This window comes from Ranitomeya variabilis, chromosome 7 (assembly GCF_051348905.1).
Source record: "Ranitomeya variabilis isolate aRanVar5 chromosome 7, aRanVar5.hap1, whole genome shotgun sequence".
Taxonomy (NCBI): Eukaryota; Metazoa; Chordata; class Amphibia; order Anura; family Dendrobatidae; genus Ranitomeya; species Ranitomeya variabilis.
This window is the reverse complement of record NC_135238.1, coordinates 207188121-207205929: the sequence shown is the minus strand read 5'-3', so window position 1 is coordinate 207205929 and position 17809 is coordinate 207188121. Positions and strand designations below refer to the sequence as shown.

The following is a 17809-nucleotide window of genomic DNA, read 5'->3' as shown; positions in this document are numbered from 1 at the left end:
GCTAATATTGCACAAAAAATTTCCCAGTATATAAAAAAAAAAATCACTACAGGCATAGTGGACTGGAGGATATTTGCAGCAATTTTTTGACTTTTTGAAAAAGCGCAAATGATGAATTAGGAAAAAACATTTGGAAAGCTTAAACTCAGCATACAATCACAAATATAGCAGAATAAAAAACAAAGAGGAAAACAAATCTCATATATAAAGCTGAATGTGTGTATGTATGTATGTATGTATGTCCGGGATTGGCATCTGAACCGTCGCAGCTACAGCCACAAAATTTTGCACAGTCACACGTCTGGACCCCGAGAGCGTCATAGGCTATGTTGTGAGGTGAAATTTTAACCCCGCGCTTTCCAATTCACCAAACAATTTTGCCCCTATCTACATAATGGGGAAAAAATGAAAGGAAAAGTGTTGGAGGCAAATTAACAGCTGCCAGATGTGAACAAGGGGGACTTAAAGAGTGAGAGCGATGGCGCCAAAGAGTATATACTGTACAGTTGCTAAGGTGGGGCCCCGACATGGGATAATCACCACACCACCACGGGGATATGAACACACACACAAAATGCGCCACACACTACCACGTGCTCGAACACATATACCACCCTCAGCGCACATTTCACCACACATACACCAACCTCGCCACATAAAAGTCGAAACACAAAAGTCGCCGCTCAAAACTCGCCACATGCAAAACTCGCCACACGTGCGAAACTCACCTCATGGAAAACTCGCCACTTGCAAAACTTGCACACGCGGAAAAATTGCCACATGCACAAAAGTTGCAACACATGCAAAAGTTGCCTCACACAAAACTTGCACATACTCAAAAGGCACCACACATAAAACTCGCCACGCGCAATACTCGCCATGCGCAAAACTTGCTGCACACAACTTGCTACACTAACCTGTCACATGCAACTCGACACACAAAAAGTTGCTACACGCATGTCGCCACACAAAACTCATCTCACAAAAGTCGCTACATGCATGTCGCCACACGCAACTCAACACACACAACTTGACACACGAAACTCGCCCTAAAACACACACAAGTCTGGTATTATCCTTCAAAAATAAAAATCTGATTAATAAGCAGACAAACTACAAGAGCAACAAATGTACCATACAGGAATCCGGCAGCTGTCAGTCACATGACCAGTCTATTATGTGTATGTGTGAGCTAATATATACTGCCAGGGGGTGGGCTTACTGTTAGCTGGGGATTTATCAGGCTGCCAATTTAGCTTACAAATACTGAGGTAAAAATACTGACCGAATAACGTGTGAACGAGGTCTAATACAGGAGAAGATGACATACAGATATATACTATATACAGGAGGAGATGACACACAGGTATATACTATTTACAGGGGAGATGACACACAGGTATATACTATATAGAGGAGATGATATACAGGTACATACTACATACAGGAGGAGATGACATACAGGTATATACTATATACAGGAGGAGATGACACGTATATACTATATACAGGAGCAGATTACCTACAGGTATATAGTATATAAGGAGGAGATGACATACAGGTATATGCTATGTATAGGAGGAGATGACATACAGGTATATACTATATACAGGAGGAGATGACACACAGATATATACTATATATAGGTGAGATGACACACAGGTATATACTATATACAGGAGGAGATTACATACAGGTATATACTATATACAGGGGAGATGACACACAGCAGGTATATACTATATACAGGGGAGATGACATACAGGTATATACTATATACAGGAGATGACATACAGGTGTATACTATATATAAGGGAGATTACAAACATGTATATACTGAGGTGAAAATGAGAGGTGTGAGGTGAAAATGAAAAGGAGCGAGTGCAAAATGAGAGGAGTGAGGGAAAATAGTGGAGTGATCGGAAAATGACAGATGTGAGGTCGAAATGACAAGTGTTAGGGGGGAATGAGAGGAGTGAGGGGGAAAATAAGAGGAGTGAGGGAGAAAATGAGAGATGTGAGGGGGAAAATGAAAGATGTGAGGGGGAAAATGAAAGATGTGATGGGGAGAATGAGAGGCGTGATGGGAAAATAAGAGAAGTGAGGTGCTATAACTAACCACAGATATTTACTATGCCCAGGCAACGCCGGGCTCTTCAGCTAGTATAAAATAGAGTTTAAAAAAGCTGTGTTTTGTCCTTTCGGTGTAGCGTGGAGCGCACCTGTGTAGTTGAGCTGGCTGCAGAGAGCACCTGAAATCATCCTGGAGCCATTTGAGCATAGTTGGCCAGTCCTGGGTCGCAAACTGCTTTGAGACTGAGAGGCTACAGACCATTTTCAGGGGGTCCAGGACCAACCATTGTCTGCTTGGGGATTGGAGGTCTGCTGAGACTGGATCAGACCTGGGCGAAGTGCGGTCCACGGTCCAGATCCGGTCCTGCACGCAGACCAAGACAGTCAAAGGGCTGAAAACAATAGCCCACGGACCACATCATATTGCTGCCCTCCCTAGGCCGATGTCACCGCTACTTGTATCCTCAAAGTAAAGATAGCAGTGAATATAATGATGGAGGAAGGGGTCGCTGGCTGCTCCTTGCACCATTCTGTGTGTGCGACTGAGACAGCAGATTCAATGTCGTTACTATACTGTGTCTGCTGTGTGGAGCGTCAGTGCACATAGCAAAGACCAGAGCAGAGCGCCGGGGGAACAGGAGTCACATTTGGTATGTGATTATATATAGAGAGAGATTGTGTGTGGGATTTGTGTCTGTATATAGGGGGCTATGTGGGGCTCATACTGTATATTGAAGGACTATGTGGGGAAACGTACTGTATATAGGGAACTATGTGGGGTCTCAGTGCATATAGGAGGCTATTTGGGGGCTCATACTGTATATAGGAATCTATTCATACTATATATAGGAAACTATGTGCGGTCTCATACTGTATATAGGGACTATGTGGGTCTCATACTCTATCTAGGGGAGCTATGTAGGGGCTCATACTGTATATAGGGGCTATGTAGGGCTCATACTGTATATAAGGGAGCTATGTACGGCCTCATACTGTGTATAAGAGCTATGTGAGTCTCATAAGGTATCTAGGAGAGCTATGTAGGGGCTCATACTGTATGTAGGGGCAATGTGGGGGATCATACTGTATATAGAAGGCTATGTGAGAGCTCATACTGTGTATAGGGGTGCTGTGTGAGGGCTCATACTTTAAATAGGGAACTATGTGGCATTTCATACTGTATATAGGGAGCTATGTCGGGGCTCATACTGTATATAGGGGCTATGTGAGCATCATAATGTATATAGGGGAGCTATGTAGGGGTTCATACTGTATATAGGGGGCTATGTGGGCCTCATACTGTATATAGGAGACCTATGTAGGGGCTCATACTGTACATTGGGGCTATGTGGGTCTCATAATGTATATAGGGGACCTATGTAGGGGCTCATACTGTATATAGGGGCTATGTGGAAGCTCATACTGTGTATAGGGGTGCTGTGTGAGGGCTCATACTTTAAATAGGGAACTATGTGGCATCTCATACTGTATATAGGGAGCTATATGGGGTCTCATACTGTGTATAGGGGGCTATGTGGGTCTCATACTGTACATACGGGAGCTATGTAGGGGCTTATACTGTATATAGGGGCTATGTGAGCATCATAATGTATATAGGGGAGCTATGTAAGGGTTCATACTGTATATAGAGGCTATGTGCGGTCTCATACTGTATATAGGGGCTATGCGGGCCTCATACTGTATTTAGGAGAGTGTCATGATTACCCCAATGGCAGGGAAATAAAAATAACAAAACGGACTAGCTCTCGGGTGATGGAAACTAAAGTTGACCGTGACCTGAACCTGACACAACACTGGAAGTAGCCGGGGAGTGTTCCTACGATGCCCTAGACACCACGCGCCAGCCGGAGATCTAACTACCCCTATCAGAGGAATATACAGGCCTGCCTTACCTCCAGAGATGAACCCCAAAAGGAGATAGCAGCCCCCCACAGATATTGACGGTGAGTTAAGAGGAAAAGACATACGTAGGATGAACAGCAGATTTAGCACAGTGAGGTCCGCTTTCTAGATAGCAGAAGGATAGGAAAGAGTTACTTCACGGTCAACTTCAAAACACTACTCAAAAACACCATCCTGAAATTACTTTAAAACTCCAGTGACAACTCATGCCACTGGAGTGGCAATTTCAGTCCACAAGAGCTTCCAGCTACAGAGAGTCACATTGCAGCAAGCTGGACAAGAAATAGCATAAACTAGAAACAAAATTCAACTTAGCTGAACAGGAACTTGAGGCAGGAGAATGCAACAGAATTCTACTGATACATTGTTGGCCGGCATAGGACTAACAGCCAAGCAGCCTTAAATAGGAAACTCCCCTAATGGGTGGCAACAGGTGATCAGGGATAGAAGAAGGCAAATAAGTGGCACTACCATAAAACACCACCGGGGGAGCCCACAAACAGAATTCACAACAGTACCCCCCCCTTAAGGAGGGGGCACCGAACCCTCACCAGAACCACCAGGGCGATCTGGATGAGCACTATGAAATGCACGAACCAAATCAGGAGCATGAACATCAGATGCTGTCACCCAAGAATTATCCTCCTGACCATAGCCCTTCCACTTAACCAGATACTGAAGTTTCCGTCTGGAAACACGGGAGTCCAAGATCTTTTCCACCACATACTCCAATTCACCCTCAACCAGCACAGGAGCAGGAGGATCAGCAGAAGGAACAACCGGTACCTCATACCTCCGCAATAATGACCGATGAAAAACATTATGAATAGTAAAAGATGCTGGGAGGTCCAAACGAAAGGACACAGGATTGAGAACCTCCAGAATCCTATAAGGGCCGATAAACCGAGGCTTAAACTTAGGAGACGAGACCTTCATAGGAACAAATCGAGAAGACAGCCAAACCAGGTCCCCAACACAAAGACGAGGACCAACACGCCGATGACGATTAGTAAACTGTTGAGTCTTCTCCTGGGACAACTTCAGATTGTCCACAACCTGTCCCCAAATCTGATGCATTCTATCAACCACAGCATCTACTCCAGGACAATCCGAAGACTCCAATTGACCGGACGAAAAGCGAGGGTGAAACCCTGAATTACAAAAAAATGGAGAAACCAAAGTGGCAGAACTGGCCCGATTGTTAAGGGCAAACTCTGCCAATGGCAAAAAATCAAGCCAATCGTCCTGATCAGCGGACACAAAACACCTCAAGTAAGTCTCCAAAGTCTGATTAGTACGCTCAGTCTGGCCATTAGTCTGAGGATGGAATGCAGACGAAAAAGACAAGTCGATGCCCATCCTGGCACAGAACGCCCGCCAAAATCTAGACACAAACTGAGTACCCCTGTCAGACACTATATTCTCAGGAATACCATGCAAACGCACCACATTCTGAAAAAATAGAGGGACCAGCTCAGAGGAGGAGGGCAATTTGGGCAAAGGTACCAAATGAACCATCTTGGAAAAACGGTCACACACCACCCAGATGACAGACATCCTACGAGAAACAGGAAGGTCAGAAATAAAGTCCATAGAGATGTGCGTCCAAGGCCTCTTAGGAATAGGCAAGGGCAACAACAACCCACTGGCCCGAGAACAGCAGGGCTTAGCCCGAGCACAAACATCACAAGACTGCACAAAAATACGCACATCTCGAGACAAGGAAGGCCACCAGAAGGACCTAGACACCAAATCCCTGGTGCCAAAAATTCCAGGATGACCTGCCAACGCGGAAGAGTGAACCTCCGAGATAACTCTACTGGTCCAGTCATCAGGGACAAACAGTCTACCAGGCGGACAGCGATCAGGCCTATCCACCTGAAACTCCTGCAAAGAGCGCCGCAGGTCTGGGGAGACAGCTGACAATATCACCCCATCCTTCAGGATGCCAGTAGGTTCGGAATCACCAGGCGAGTCAGGCTCAAAACTCCTAGAGAGGGCATCCGCCCTCACATTCTTAGACCCAGGCAGATATGAAACCACAAAGTTAAATCGGGAGAAAAACAACGACCAGCGCGCCTGTCTAGGATTCAGACGCCTGGCTGACTCAAGATAAATTAGATTCTTGTGGTCAGTCAAGACCACCACCTGGTGTCTAGCACCCTCAAGCCAATGACGCCACTCCTCAAATGCCCACTTCATGGCCAAGAGCTCCCGATTTCCAACATCATAATTTCGCTCAGCGGGCGAAAACTTTCGAGAGAAAAACGCACATGGTCTCATCACTGAGCAGTCAGGACCTTTCTGCGACAAAACTGCACCTGCTCCGATCTCGGAAGCATCTACTTCAACCTGGAAAGGGAGCGGCACATCAGGCTGGCGCAACACAGGAGCAGAAGAAAAGCGGCGCTTAAGCTCCCGAAAGGCCTCCACAGCCGCAGAGGACCAATTAGCAACATCAGCACCCTTTTTGGTCAAATCAGTCAAAGGTTTAGCAATGGCAGAAAAACCCGCTATGAATCGGCGATAGAAATTAGCAAATCCCAAGAATTTCTGAAGACTCTTTAGAGAAGTAGGTTGTATCCAATCACAAATAGCCTGAACCTTAACAGGGTCCATCTCCATAGATGAAGGGGAAAAAATATATCCCAGAAATGAAATTCTCTGAACCCCAAAAATACACTTTGAGCCCTTTACAAAAAGAGAATTAGCTCGCAAAACCTGAAAAACTCTCCTGACCTGTTGAACATGAGATTCCCAGTCCTCCGAAAAAATCAGAATATCATCCAAATACACAATCATAAATTTATCCAGATATTCACGGAAAATATCGTGCATAAAGGACTGAAAAACGGAAGGGGCATTCGCGAGACCGAAAGGCATTACCAAATACTCAAAATGGCCTTCAGGCGTATTAAATGCGGTCTTCCACTCATCCCCCTGCTTAATCCGCACCAAATTATACGCACCACGTAGATCGATCTTAGTGAACCACTTAGCCCCCTTTATGCGAGCAAACAGATCAGTCAGTAAAGGTAACGGGTACTGGTATTTAACTGTAATCTTATTCAGAAGTCGATAGTCGATACAAGGTCTCAATGAACCATCCTTTTTACCCACAAAGAAAAACCCTGCCCCTAGAGGAGACAACGAGGGGCGAATATGACCCTTTTCCAAAGATTCTCTGATATACTCCCGCATAGCAGTATGTTCAGGTACAGACAAATTAAACAAGCGACCCTTAGGAAATGTACTACCGGGAATCAACTCAATAGCGCAGTCACACTCTCTGTGAGGAGGGAGAGAATCAATCTTAGGCTCCTGAAAGACATCATAAAAATCTGACAGAAATGCTGGGATCTCAGAGAGAGTAGATGAAGAAATGGGAACCAAAGGTGCATCCCCATGAATCCCCCGACATCCCCAGCTCAACACAGACATTGATCTCCAGTCCAAGACTGGATTATGAATTTGTAACCATGGTAATCCAAGTACTAAAACGTCATGTAGATTGTATAACACAAGGAAACGAATAATCTCCTGATGGTCTGGGGTAAGATGCATAGTCACTTGTGTCCAATATTGTGGTTTATTGCTAGCCAAAGGTGTAGAATCAATACCCTTTAGGGGAATAGAAACTTCCAGAGGCTCTAAATCAAACCCACAACGCTTGGCAAAGGACCAATCCATGAGACTCAGAGCGGCGCCAGAATCCACATAAGCATCCACGGTAACAGATGACAAAGTACAAATCAATGTCACGGACAAAAGAAATTTAGACTGCAAGGTACCCATAGAAAAAGATTTATCAACCTTTTTATCAACCTTTTTTATGCGTTTAGAGCATGCTGATATAACATGAGCTGGATCTCCACAGTAGAAGCACAACCCATTTTTGCGCCTGTAATTCTGTCGTTCGCCTCTAGACAAAACACTATCGCATTGCATATGCTCTGGTGCCTTTTCAGAGGTCACCGCCATATGGTGCACAGGTTTTTGCTCAGAGGACACCGCCAAATGGTGCACAGGTCTTTGCTCAGAAGATACCGCCATATGGTGCACAGATTTGCGCTCCCGTAAACGCCGATCAATCTGGATAGCCAATTTCATGGCATCATTCAGACCTGTAGGCACAGGGAACCCCACCATGACATCCTTCACGGCATCAGAGAGACCTTCTCTGAAATTAGCTGCTAGAGCGCACTCATTCCATTTAGTAAGCACCGACCATTTACGAAATTTTTGGCAATATATCTCAGCTTCATCTTGCCCTTGGGAAAGAGCTATCAAGGCCTTCTCAGCCAAAATCTCTAAATTAGGTTCTTCATAAAGCAACCCCAAAGCCAGAAAAAACGCATCTACATTTACTAACGCAGGATCCCCTGGCGACAATGCAAATGCCCAACTTTGTGGGTCACCCCGCAGTAGAGAAATAACAATTTTAACCTGTTGTGCAGGATCACCAGCAGAGTGAGATCTCAGAGACAAAAACAATTTACAATTCTCTCTGAAATTCAAAAAACGGGATCTGTCTCCGGTAAAAAATTCAGGCATAGGGATCTTAGGTTCAGACATTGGAGCACGTATAACAAAATCTTGTAAGTTCTGGACCTTTGTAGCCAGGTTATTCAGACCTGCAACCAAACTCTGTGGATCCATGATTCAAACAGGTGTAACCAAAGCCATTCAGAGATTAAGAGGAGAGGAAAAAAAAAAAAAGGCCGAAGACTGCAGTTTAAGCAAGGAGTACAAATGAGCAAACTAGGGTACACTTTCCAAACACAGAAAAAAAAAAAACTTTTCACATCCTTTCCTGCTTTAGTGCATAGTTTTAACACATTGCGGCCGGCCAAACTGTCATGATTACCCCAATGGCAGGGAAATAAAAATAACAAAACGGACTAGCTCTCGGGTGATGGAAACTAAAGTTGACCGTGACCTGAACCTGACACAACACTGGAAGTAGCCGGGGAGTGTTCCTACGATGCCCTAGACACCACGCGCCAGCCGGAGATCTAACTACCCCTATCAGAGGAAAATACAGGCCTGCCTTACCTCCAGAGATGAACCCCAAAAGGAGATAGCAGCCCCCCACAGATATTGACGGTGAGTTAAGAGGAAAAGACATACGTAGGATGAACAGCAGATTTAGCACAGTGAGGTCCGCTTTCTAGATAGCAGAAGGATAGGAAAGAGTTACTTCACGGTCAACTTCAAAACACTACTCAAAAACACCATCCTGAAATTACTTTAAAACTCCAGTGACAACTCATGCCACTGGAGTGGCAATTTCAGTCCACAAGAGCTTCCAGCTACAGAGAGTCACATTGCAGCAAGCTGGACAAGAAATAGCATAAACTAGAAACAAAATTCAACTTAGCTGAACAGGAACTTGAGGCAGGAGAATGCAACAGAATGCTACTGATACATTGTTGGCCGGCATAGGACTAACAGCCAAGCAGCCTTCAATAGGAAACTCCCCTAATGGGTGGCAACAGGTGATCAGGGATAGAAGAAGGCAAATAAGTGGCACTACCATAAAACACCACCGGGGGAGCCCACAAACAGAATTCACAACAGGAGAGCTATGTAGGGGCTCATACTGTACATTGGGGCTATGTGGGTCTCATAATGTATATAAGAGAGCTATGTAGGGGCTCAGACTGTATATAGGGGCTATGCTGGAGCTCATACTGTGTATAGGGGTGCTGTGTGAGGGCTCATACTTTAAATAGGGAACTATGTGGCATCTCATACTGTATATAGGGAGCTATGCGGGGTCTTATACTGTGTTTAGGGGCAAAGTGGGTCTCATACTGTATATAGGGGCTATGTGGGCATCATAAAGTATATAGGGGAGCTATGTAGGGGTTCATACTGTATATAGGGGCTATGTACAGTCTCATACTGTATATAGGGGGCTATGTTGGTCTTATACTGCATATAGGAGAGCTATGTAGGGGCTCATACTGTACATTGGGGCTATGTGGGTCTCATAATGTATATAGGGGAGCTATGTAGGGGCTCATACTGTACATTGGGGCTATGTGGGGGCTCATATTGTGTATAGAGGTGCTGTGTGAGGGCTCATACTGTATACAGGGAGCTATGTGGCATCTCATACTGTATATAGAGAGCTATGTGGGGTCTCATACTGTGTATAGGGGCCTATGTAGGGTCTCACACTGCATATAGGAGGCTATATGTGGACTCATACTATATATAAGGGGTGTCGGCATACTTAATTATGGTCAAAATCAAGTGATGCAATTAAAATTAATATAAAATAGTAATTATAATTAATATAATTATTGAGCAGAATTAATTTTTTGCCTATTGTTTCGGTCCTCCACAACAGTCACAGTCTCTCATGTTGCCCTTCAGACAACTCAATTGTCCACCCCTGGACTGTACTATCAGACGTGATGGAAACTTCAGTTCTCTGTACTTTATATAGATTTGAAATGTGAAGGTTAGAAGAAAAAAAAGAGTTTATTGTTATTGTACAAAAATAATTCTACCAGCCGTTTATTCAGTTTAATGGCCTCATAACCCAATCTGCCTTTTCTGCATTGGATAGAAAACTTGGCACCGCAATCGTCCAAGAAGCCATAAAACCAACAAATCAAGTCCTGGAAAATCACGACAAGAAGAGGAAAAAGGTAAACAGTAGCTTGTATTTATGGTATTTATGGTGCTGAATTGTGTGTTTCTTTACTCGTAGCTGTCAGGATATCATTCTTTATAATCCTCCCTGGGTGTAATAAATGCCTCAGTGATATTCGGTCATTCACATCCATCATTGGCTACTGTGATCGAGCAGGAAACCTCATTGTCTCAGAGACTTCTCTTTACTGAAAATTTATTTGGGACATTGTAATTAGAGCATTGTGAATATGATCTGCAGATTGATACTCTAAATATTTACAAATGAAAGTAATTAAAGATTTTTTTTTTATTCGGAAACATTGCCACTTTTATCCATCGGTTGAGTCTTATATAGGCAAATAAATGGCTCTTAACTACAATATTGGACACTTGTACTGGAAGTTAGCATACAGTTAATAATAGCAGGTGAAATAATGACTTAATGAATGATGACAGTATTATTTAATAGAAGGCAAGAAACATCACAAGAATTTAGGTCCTTATCCTATTTACTTGGATGGGTTGGCCAGAAATAAAATATTTTATTTTTTTTAGATATACACTCACTGGCCACTTTATTAGGTACACCTGTCCAACTTCTTGTTAACACTTAATTTCTAATCAGCCAATCACATGGCGGCAACTCAGTGCATTTAGGCATGTAGACATGGTTAAGACAATCTCCTGCAGTTCAAACCGAGCATCAGTATGGGGAAGAAAGGTGATTTGAGTGCCTTTGAACGTGGCATGGTTGTTGGTGCCAGAAGGGCTGGTCTGAGTATTTCAGAAACTGCTGATCTACTGGGATTTTCACGCACAACCATCTCTAGGGTTTACAGAGAATGGTCCGAAAAAGAAAAAAAATCCAGTGAGCGGCAGTTCTGTGGGCGGAAATGCCTTGTTGATGCCAGAGGTCAGAGGAGAATGGGCAGACTGGTTCGAGCTGATAGAAAGGCAACAGTGACTCAAATCGCCACCCGTTACAACCAAGGTAGGCCTAAGAGCATCTCTGAACGCACAGTGCGTCGAACTTTGAGGCAGATGGGCTACAGCAGCAGAAGACCACACCGGGTACCACTCCTTTCAGCTAAGAACAGGAAACTGAGGCTACAATTTGTACAAGCTCATCGAAATTGGACAGTAGAAGATTGTTAAAACGTTGCTTGGTCTGATGAGTCTCGATTTCTGCTGCGACATTCGGATGGTAGGGTCAGAATTTGGCGCAAACAACATGAAAGCATGGATCCATCCTGCCTTGTATGGAGCATCTTTGGGATGTGCAGCCGACAAATCTGCGGCAACTGTGTGATGCCATCATGTCAATATGGACCAAAATCTCTGAAGAATGCTTCCAGCACCTTGTTGAATCTATGCCACGAAGAATTGAGGCAGTTCTGAAGGCAAAAGGGGGTCCAACCCGTTACTAGCATGGTGTACCTAATAAAGTGGCCGGTGAGTGTATAGTGTCATGTCTGTCCATGTATTGTGTCTGGTATTTCTTTGTTGTAACAATTAACACTTTTGCAATTTACTGCTTAATAAAATTTGCTGAACATACTACCCAAACCCAGTTCCTCTACTAGGGAAAGGGTAACGCTCCAAATACATAGTAATTAGTAAACCATACTGATCTCCCTAGCTATTGGCCATGTGAGGATCAAGAAGTGTTTAAACACAGAGTAAAATTCAATTTTTATTGTGGCAATATGAAACACATATGCATTAAAAGGTGCCTCAAACCAAACTAGGGGGGAGCAGCTGCAGTCAAAAAGTATTACCTCATAAATAGTGTAGTAAATATTTTTCAATAACCAAACGCTGTGTCCCCTCACCCCGACGCACGTTTCACAGATGCTTCTTCCTGTATTATGCCAGAAAAAACATAGTGTCTATATGGAAAGTAAAAAGAAGTGATGAGTGAAGTGTAAATAAGTCACAGTAACAATCCTGCATAGCACAAATCTATCTAATAGTATATAGACTACATGTAGGACTAATAGTAAAGGTAATGTTACCTTGCAATGTATGAAATCAGGGACCCACCACACACCCCAATGAAACCCAGGATGATGAAGCATTTAATTGCGAAACGCGCGTCGGGTATGGTGGGTTCCTGGTTTCATACACTGCAGGTAACATTACCTTTACTATTATTCATATATGTGTAGCTTATATGCTGTTAGATAGATTTGTGCTATTCAGGATTGTCACTGTGACTTATTTATGCTTCAATCAGCACTTCCTTTTCCTTTCCATATGGGCACTATGCTTTTTCTGGCATAATATTTGTTTGTATTTTACTGATTTCATATGGGCCGTCACTTCCAGTTTTGACATACAGTACTGGGGCTAGCCGGGGACAGCACAACAGGTTGGGAGGGACGTGGGAGGCCCCATGCGCGTCAGTAGACTTTGTCAGAAAGACTTGCGGCCTAGCGGGAAAACCCTATGAACATTGCTAGGGCCAGAGATAAAGAGAGATAATCTACATAACTTCCATGAATGGGTGTATCATCTTCGTAAAGAGAACATTAATATTATATATTGAAGAACTTACTTTGCTAATTCACTCGTATCATTATATGGTTTATTGTTTGATTCACCTTGTCATTATAACCAACTGTTTAGAATTACTGTAAATTACTATTGCATTTAAGCAGAATTATATCATTCAATGACTATACATTGCTCTGTGTTGCATCCAGTCACCTGTATTACATTCTAACAATTGCTCATTTTGTCTTTCTACCTAGTTATTTTTTCTCTTTTCTTTGCTCTATGTAGAAACAGGAAGTTTCCCTGCATTTATCACTCCCCTCTTCACTTCCTGACCCAACTACTCACTCCTCCCCCTGCCACAGACTTTTGCAGTGAATCATGACTCATGCAGGGAAAATTGACCTCCTGTTTCTACATAGAGCTTAGAAGGACTCAGCTAGTCATTTTTATCACGTGATGTCATAGACCTAATAGAAAAGAGAAGAATTAACTGGGTAGAAAAGCAAAATGAGCAATTGTAAATACGCAGTGCTATAAAATATGATGACTGCAATATGTTAAGAGGCTACAAATTTTGAAGGGAGGAGGAGGAGTGCTTCTTTAAATGGATATTCATGCTTATTCAAACAGAGAGAAAAGTTTTCTCTGATTGTAGATGACAAAACAGAGTTTATATTGATTCCCGTGTAAATCTCCGCAGTGAAACATGGAGTATCATTACAGAGGGACAGGCCACTTATTACATTAATCACACTGCAGCAGTAGGTGTAATATGTCATCATCAGCGAGATTTCCACATGTAGTCACAGCCATAGTTGTCAGCGTGAAGAATAAATGGACACAATAATAATGAGTTTCCTCTCGCCTATAAGCTAGATAATGAAGTGGACAAGATGGCAAGCATTGTGTTAAGCAACTGGAGACAACAAATAAAGGTAAGGTCTCTATTACGGAGGGAGAGACGTCCCCAGCCGACATGCTGCAGAATGATCATATATAACTGTTTTACAGATAAAGAAGAAGCTAACCGATCATACCAAAAAACACGAAGCACTTTTTCATCAAGCGGAAAATGAAAATGCAAAAGAAACGGTGACGGAGAAGGACAAGCAGAAGGTGACTATATGGTTTCTAGTTTGCTAGTTTCCAAAAAACGTGGCACTGAGGTAGAAATAGGGCAGCACGGTGGCTCAGTGGTTAGCACTGCAGCCTTGCAACGCTGGAGTCCTGGGTTCAAAACCCACCGTGTTTGCGTGGGTTTCCTCCAGGTTGTCCAGTTTCCACCCACATTCCAAAGACATACTGATAGGGAAATTAGATTGTGAGCCCCTTCAGAGACAGTGATGATAATGTGTGCAGAAACTGTAAAGCGCTGCGGAATATGGTAGTGCTACATAAAAATAAAGATTATTATTATTTGTTATTTGCTAGGTTTACAGGATATCCATAAAAGAAGTGTTAGAAACTTGCAGGATGGGAACCCCAAAGACTTCCATTGTTCATCTTTAATGATTTGTCCTGATCCAGCAGCCATGTCGATAGTTCTTTGCCACCGGGTCAGAGCCTCCTAATTATGCTCTTCTGATTAGTAAACGTCAGAAGTGCTGGAGATCTGGAGATACCACAGGTAGTAAGAAGTTGACAGTGCTCTTGTGGAGCGGCTACACACTACTGACCTGGCGGTTGGACCTAGGGTCCTGTAAAGCATTTTGCTCAACTCTATTATCCATATTTAAGAACTTGGCAATGTCCTGATGAATTTTAGAGTGCTATTTTTAAACAATTGGCATACAATCTGCAAATTATTTATTGGCACTAAAAATGTCTTAAATGGGAATCTCAACATAGACATTAGTGTTAAAAAAGGCTAAATATTATATACTGACTAGTGTGTAGGCTCAACTTGTACAGTCAGAAGTGCTCCGAACCATTGAGACATGGACTCCAAAAGATTTGTGCTCCAATTACTGTGGAATCCAACTTGATGGCTTAGCCTTTGCTCCCCACACAGATCATTGATGTCACCAGCTCACCTGTTGTCCTTTCTTGCACCACTCTTGGTAGGTACTTACCACAACATACTGGGGAACATCCCACAAAATCTGTCATATTGGAGAAGTTCTGACCTATTTATCTAACCATTACAACTTGACACTGGTCACTCAGATCTTTACATTTTCCTGTTTGCAACACATCAACTTCACAGAACAGAGTGTTGACTTGCTGCCAAATATTTCCCACCATTTGACAGGTGCTAATGTAATTAGATATTCGGTGTTATATACTTCACCTTTATGTGGTTTTAATGTAGATGTCTATTAGGTGGGAATCCGAATGTATTTTTCCCGAGATCTCTATTATGGGGTGTATCATAAAGGTCTTTGGTCAGAACACCCCTTAAGTTGATCTTACACTTCAGATATTTGTTGGTAAATCCTAGTAACCCTTGTGGGATCCACCAACATCAACTTTATTTGAGGACAGTCTGACCTATTGCATTTTGTGAGAAATTAGAGTTTGCCAATTCCAAGTCCAATCCTCATTATCAGAGGAAACAATCACCGTTCTCTGTAAATTTGCATGGATTAATTAATGTTTTGGTATAAAGAGAAATATACAATATTGTGATTGACTTATTGTAGGTTGCCTATTAAGACGGGATCAATAGTTTCTGGAGAGGTTCCCTCTGAAATAACTGGACAGTATATGATGCCATTAGATATAAAGCTTTACTGCAAGTAGTCTTGCAAGAGCTCTGGAGAACATGGAGATGGATGACCCGAGGTGGTGAAGACCAATGAGCAATGGCCTCTTTTACCTTCCCTATAATCTGTGCCCAATGAATAACCACATTAAATTCAGAGTGATCAGGCTTTTATAACATACAACTTTTGGAGATATCTATTGCAGGCAGCTATATTCCTATAAAGTTTCCTACTTTGTAAAAATTATCAAATCTTTATAGCTTAAAGTGGTTTTCCCCTCTAACAAAAGTTCATTTTAATCAATAGATCTTGGAATAATAATGATTTCCACAATTGGATGTGTTTAAAAATAATGTTCCTGTGCTGAGATAATCTTATAAATGTGCCCCTGCTGTGTACTGTGTAATGACTGTGTCTGACCGTGCAGGAACATGGTCTGATCATACCACATCTCCTGGGCAGGGGGGGAGAAAAAGAGAGTATACAGACATTACAGCACAGGAGCACAAATGATTATTTTTGTGAGGTAAAAAATTTCCTTGTCTGTTTTTTATAATGCTTTACTTCAAAGAAAGAATCATTTGTGATCCCCTGCTGTAATGTCAGTATACTCTCTTTTTCTCCCCCCCCTGCCCAGGTGATGTGGTATGATCAGACCATGTTCCTGTACGGTCAGACACCGCCATTACACAGTACACAGCAGGGGCACATTTATAAGATTATCTCAGCACAGGAACATTATTTTTAAACATATCCAATTGTGGAAATTATTATGATTCCAAGATCTATTGATTAAAATGAACTTTTGTTCATCAAAAAATCACTTTAACTGTACAAGTTATGAAGAAACTTTTTCTGACTTTAATCTCCAGCTCCTGAACAAGCTGAAAAAGTCAGCAGCAGTCTTGACAAAAACAGATGAAGATTATTACCAAGAAAATCTCACCGGTCAGTCAGCTAGGCTAAAATGGGAAAGTGTTTTGGAGAATTGTTATAAGGCAAGTATCGGCACCAAGTACCGAGGTAATCAGTACACCCAGTATTGAGTTCCCAGCTTACGTAGACCCTATAAATGGTTGTACATTGGAGTATATTTGCTTATCTTGTGCATATGTTAACCCATTACTTGCCAAATTAGCAATTTTCATTTTTTTTTTTTTTTTAAATGACAGATTTTTAATGATTTGGGTCCTAATGAATCAGAAACATAATTTGCAAAATTTTTTCAAGTACGGATTTTTCAGAAAAGGGCGACGCAATATTCAAATAAAAATGACAATGACATGATTACATATTTTGAAAACATTCATTTTACAAACACAACACAAAAAATTGGACCTAATTATAAAAATTATAAAAAAGTTGCTAGAAGCTAAAGATTAGGCGTCCCAAAAAAAGGACATTGGTAGATAATGGGTTAAATATAATTATTTCTATGAATAATCTTATAAAATAAAAGAAGCATTTAAACCTTTAACAATACATGCAAAATATTCTGAAGTCTATTTAAATCTGTTTTGATTTTTGGACGTATTCACATGAGTGGTAACTCTGCAGATTTTCTTTGCAAATTTGCAGGCTGAATATCTTCTTCACATTAAAGTAGTAGAATATGTCAGATTTTATGCCATATTTCATCCACACGCTGTGGAAAAAGTCTGAAAATTAACCTGTAGTGCAGATATGAAATCTACAGCAAGTGAATATATGTTACGGTTAAGTTTGAGGATTAGTTCCAGAATTTCCCAATTCAGTTCTCTAACACAGACAAAAACAACAATAAATGCCAATTGTTGCCGATATTGCTGAAAATTACTGCAGCAAAGTTTGTGATTTCCGAAAAAATATTTTTTGCAGAGTTGAAGATAAAAAAAACACAATATTTTTGTGTTCTCTATCGCTTACGTGGCTCCCTTACCCTGTTCTCTGCCCGTCCCTATACAACCTGGACTCTTGCAATG

The 17809-nt window shown here is 42.1% G+C and overlaps 1 protein-coding gene across 1 annotated transcript in view; it reads left to right on the top strand.

Annotated features, from left to right (window-relative positions):
• The window catches only part of NOSTRIN (nitric oxide synthase trafficking), a 57242-nt gene that overhangs the window by 27805 nt on the left and 11628 nt on the right, over positions 1–17809 (top strand). Inside the window, exons 5-8 of the mRNA XM_077272783.1 lie at positions 10577–10658; positions 14016–14078; positions 14155–14259; positions 16721–16846. Of these exons, the coding sequence (XP_077128898.1) occupies positions 10577–10658; positions 14016–14078; positions 14155–14259; positions 16721–16846 (376 nt within the window). The remainder of the gene's footprint in view (positions 1–10576; positions 10659–14015; positions 14079–14154; positions 14260–16720; positions 16847–17809) is intronic.